Below are 4,622 nucleotides of genomic sequence, written 5' to 3' on the forward strand. Positions count from 1 at the left end.
ATTTTTCACATATTCAAAAGGTCTAGGGAAGTAGCACTTTGTTTATAAATATAATTGAATAAAGTAGCACAGATATAAGATAGACATCTATAAATTTTTTTCCCTAACAATATAAAAGTAAGCTACTTGCTTCTGCACTTGCATTAGCTTAATTAGTTTTTTGGTGGAATTTTCATCGTAGATATTCAGTGGTACTAACATTTGGTTTGTTTTTTCATCATCATATATTTACTATAGTGGTATGGTTTCCACTTCCCAACAACGTATACTTTTTTGACATGCTCCGTATTAAAAGGATTGTTTCAATGGTAATTGTAAGTACAAAATCTTTAAGTAACATGCACTCAAATTGTCTGATAAAATTCCTGGATGTTTTACAATGTTCATATTGCAAGCTAAATAAATCGTATGCATACGTGGCTTGACTGTCTAAGGAATTCAATATATACATTGGTGATAGTCAATATTTTAATTCATTGGCTCCTTTCTACTTCAGGTTCGTATAAATTATTTTATATTTCCTTTTTCATTTGTGTCTAATTTGTAATTTAATTTTTATGTTAAAATAGGAGTTTGGGCAAGACAAAGCTTACACCAATCAGATTCTATTTAACTTATTTTTTAGGTCGTGGTATGTTTCTTTAAATTTTGCTGTGTTGGCCATCTTGGTAATGGTTCTCTTTATATAGTAGCATCTCTTACTATTTTGTATTCCTACTTTAAAGATTTTTATTTTTATTTTTCAAGAATACTAATTATTTTTAACACACATATGAGGAAAGGAAAGAAATTCTTAAAGAAAATGACAGTGATATATACCCAAAAGAGTCTAAATCTTGGATACATCTTGCTTTAAAAATTGGATTACTTATACTAGGAACCACTGCTATAAGGTTGGCTTCTTTTTTTTTGTTACGTATTGCTCCATATATGTTTTCTAATATCAAAGTTAATCAACTTGCCTATCTCCTCCCTCTCCACTAGGATGATGACGTTGCCACTTACAATAACGTATGGAATGAGAGCGAAAACGTACATTAGCATTTATCACATATGTTAAGAATTTTAAGATTTTCTGAATTTGTTATTATGCTTTTTTACTTTTTTTTTTCCCCAATTTGAATGCTAAAGAGAATTTTTTTTTTTTTTTTTTTTTTTATACAAGATAAAAATTTTACTCTAATCTAATCTAAGTGTATATATATATATGTAAAACTCATTCCTAGAGACTTAAACTTTGGTCCTTACCCCCCCTCCCAACACCCCACACCCCACAAACACTTATATTTATGGAATGATCATCACACCAGGGTGTGCAATAGTCTAAATAGAAGTTAATACTCACAAGAAGATCTTAGTAAAGATGTTGAAATAAATAATGCTTTTACTGTGCGATTTAGCCATATATATTTTTTTCGTTTTACTTCTAAAATCAAATTAATGATCATATTTTTCATAAACAAATCGATGATCAAATTTTTTTTTAATGAGTAAAATCAATGATCGCATTTCTTCCATTAATAATAGACCTTAGATAGTACCCATTCATGAAATTGAGCAATCATGTGGCAAAATCTCATTATTACAAGGTGAAATTTTCTCTTTTAATTTCAAAGAAAGTTATTGATTTTATAATTTGTGTAATATAGGTTTGTGTAGTTATTGATTTTATAATTTGTGTAATATAGTTTTGTGTTGCTATTGATCGATACATGTACCACCTTGGGAGCTCATAAATGTTTCAGTGTTACTATAGTTGACAATATTGTAAATATAAGATGAAGATTCACTGGGGATTTCTAAAATAATTGGATTGGATTTTAGAAATTTTAAAGTAGAATTACCTTAATAATTTCAAAGAATCCCATTTGACTACTTTGCGACATAGTGAAATTAATATTCGTTTTTTATTATTCTTTATTACCCATGTCTTGTTTTGGGTGAGATATGGTCTCCAAGCTGAAATATTAGGAGCCTTACCATTTCATGAAATTCAAGTTATGCTTTAGTTTATAGTATGCTTTTGCAAAATTCTCATTAAAAAAAATAGTATCCTTTGCAAAATTAATTTTGTTGGTTTCTTTTTTAGCATCTTTGTATTATGTGCATCGCATTGGTTCTCAACTTGTTATTCAAATTATACCCTTTCTCTTTGTGGGGCTTAAACTCTTAAATGTGAGCAAAAACTGGAGATAAAAAAAGGTACAAGTGGTTATTCAACACATAGTTCTGAGATACAAACATTTATTACATAGTTTCTTGGTAGTGTTCAATCCATCAAAAAGAGAATTATAGTATCTTAAGTTATTTCACTTTCGTATATAGGAAATTCCAATAGACAACAAGTGATTCCAAAAGCCTAACATCATATATAGTCCTCTCAAACGGACGAGGTGCGTTGAGGGTTTAGGGAATTTGAAGTTCGATTGGACTCTTTATTCTCCCTAGGTAGCACTGGAAAATAAAGACTACGAGAAACTACCTCCCATGCGTTCTTGAGCAAGTGCTTGTAAGTTTTTGATAGTGATCGACAGAGAGGGAAATATGAAAGTGCAAAGAGTCCAACTGGAATGAAAGAGGTGGTGTATAGGATAACTTTTGTCCACCCTTCCCCATTGTGAATCATGAGGGTAATTGTTGCTGCAAATGCTGTCATCATCATACTGACTGAGACGAACAAGAAAGTTAAGCCGATAGCTAAATTATTAGTAAGAGAATGGCTGAAGTCCACAAATCGAAATGGCGATGCAGTGATTGCAAGAAATAAAACTACTGATGTTAAAGCAGATGAAATTGTTAGTATGTCACCCCCAGTGAAAACCAGAAAGAAAGGATGATTGAGGGGGACTGGGACACCAGTCTGACCATTTGAGCCTCCAGGTATTGTATAGGCTGCAGCGAAGGCAACAGTAGCAATGAGAACCGCCACAATGGTACATCCTTCGGCAGTCCGCTTTATCCATTCTTTGGCATTCAGTCGGAGCTCTTTGTTTGTTGTATTAAATAGCGCCTCTGCCGTGAGACCTTGATTGTTGCGGTGGTCAACGAAATGGGGTGGAATAACTTCCTTCACACGCTGCACATGACAAAAAAGAAAATGGTCAATAATGACATAAATCTGAAAGTAATTTTAGTTATTGATCCACCGGCGTTAAGAATAGTGCGGATGTGTTTGTGTTTGAGTATGTGGATACATGCAGACCTAAAAGTATAAAAGAAAAAAGGGTACTCGAAGTGTAGTACCTCAAACCAATGCATCTCCTCTTGTAATTCAAGTGCAGGGCCTTGCATCTTCTCAGGCACATAATCCTTATTTCTTTTTCCAGCTGTATGTAGCATGGAATTCCCTCCCTCATCAAGCTTTCCTACTAGCCAATTCTTTGGCAATTTCATCTTCATTACAAGCTCAAAAATATCTAATTGGCGGTACTTGATTGCTACATGCAATATGTTCCTCCCTTTATCATCAATATGCACAACTGCCTGGGGGTATAAATCGAGTATTTCTTTAACAATCTGTACACAACCTGAAATAGTTGCAAAGAACAAAGGAGATTTTGTTGCCCCTTCCGAAGTTTTTGCTGCCCCTTCCTCTTGACCAAGAAAACTCATTGGGTTTCCTTCTGCAACTTTCTTCTCTATTTTAGAATTACCACTATACTTGTGGAGGACAGGCTTACTTGGGCCTGCTTTATGATAAGTAATCTCCCATGAAGTATCTCTTTTTATGAGGAACTTGGCAAGCTTCTTAGCTGATTCATATTTTTGCTTTCGTTCTGCAATTGCTTTTCGTTTGGTTGAACTACAATATAAGTTGACTGTTCGTGAACTGGAAGTCAGTAATTGTTGCATATAAAATTTTATTATTATTTATTAAATATGAAAAGCATTTTTCGTCAAAAAAAAAAGAAAAAAGAGTGTTATTCCAAAATAATTTACGTATTAAATTTAATTTTAAAAGCCATTTAATTACTTTAGGTAGAATGTCGATATTTTACCTAGTTAATACTAGGAAATGTCTTCTAAAAAGTCACAATACATATCTACAAAAAACTTATTTGCGCTTTCCTGTCTAAATAAAATAAGAAAAAAATTAATTAACAAAAAAATCAAAAAAGAAAGGTAGAAGGAATAAATAAAAGAAAAATACGGGTTCACACACTCTTTTCCTTGGTCCTATGTATTACCGACAATATATCCATCACGATCCATTTGGTACCGATTCACCACACCACCAAGAAAACCATAAGAGCATTCCATTGGCAATTATAAATAGTATATTTAGAGAAAATTTAGCACACAAAAAGAACCCAGCAATTGAACTTATAAAATCTTACAAATGCAAATTTTTTTGCAATTGTGCTACAGTGTCATCCTAAATGTAGGATGACACTGGAACACTTTAGTAAAAATTATAATATATTTTAATTGATAAAGTGGAAGAGAGATAGAGAGAAGAAAGAAAAAGAGTTGTATTGAAATATATTATATTACTTTAGTGGGTAATATATATTTGTGGTCGCACGATTTTCTTGGCCCAAATTCTAATGATCAGGCTTTGACCCAAGACGCAACCCACAATGAATGTTCGTAGAGAATGGGTGAAAGAACTTGGCTTCAGT

The 4,622-nt window shown here is 32.5% G+C and overlaps 1 protein-coding gene across 1 annotated transcript; it reads right to left on the minus strand.

The window, feature by feature from the left end:
* Positions 1–2,232: 2,232 nt before the first annotated feature.
* LOC115985390 (ankyrin repeat-containing protein NPR4-like) lies at positions 2,233–4,260 on the minus strand. The gene is made up of 3 exons (XM_031108331.1): positions 4,188–4,260; positions 3,244–3,818; positions 2,233–3,076 (listed from the first exon to the last, which is right to left on the minus strand). The coding sequence occupies exons 1-3, from the start codon at positions 4,258–4,260 to the stop codon at positions 2,381–2,383; spliced, it is 1,344 nt and encodes a 447-aa protein (XP_030964191.1). The 3' UTR covers positions 2,233–2,380.
* Between the last annotated feature and the right edge of the window lie 362 nt (positions 4,261–4,622).

The sequence above is a fragment of the Quercus lobata genome, chromosome 4 (assembly GCF_001633185.2).
Source record: "Quercus lobata isolate SW786 chromosome 4, ValleyOak3.0 Primary Assembly, whole genome shotgun sequence".
In the NCBI taxonomy this organism is placed as follows: domain Eukaryota; kingdom Viridiplantae; phylum Streptophyta; class Magnoliopsida; order Fagales; family Fagaceae; genus Quercus; species Quercus lobata.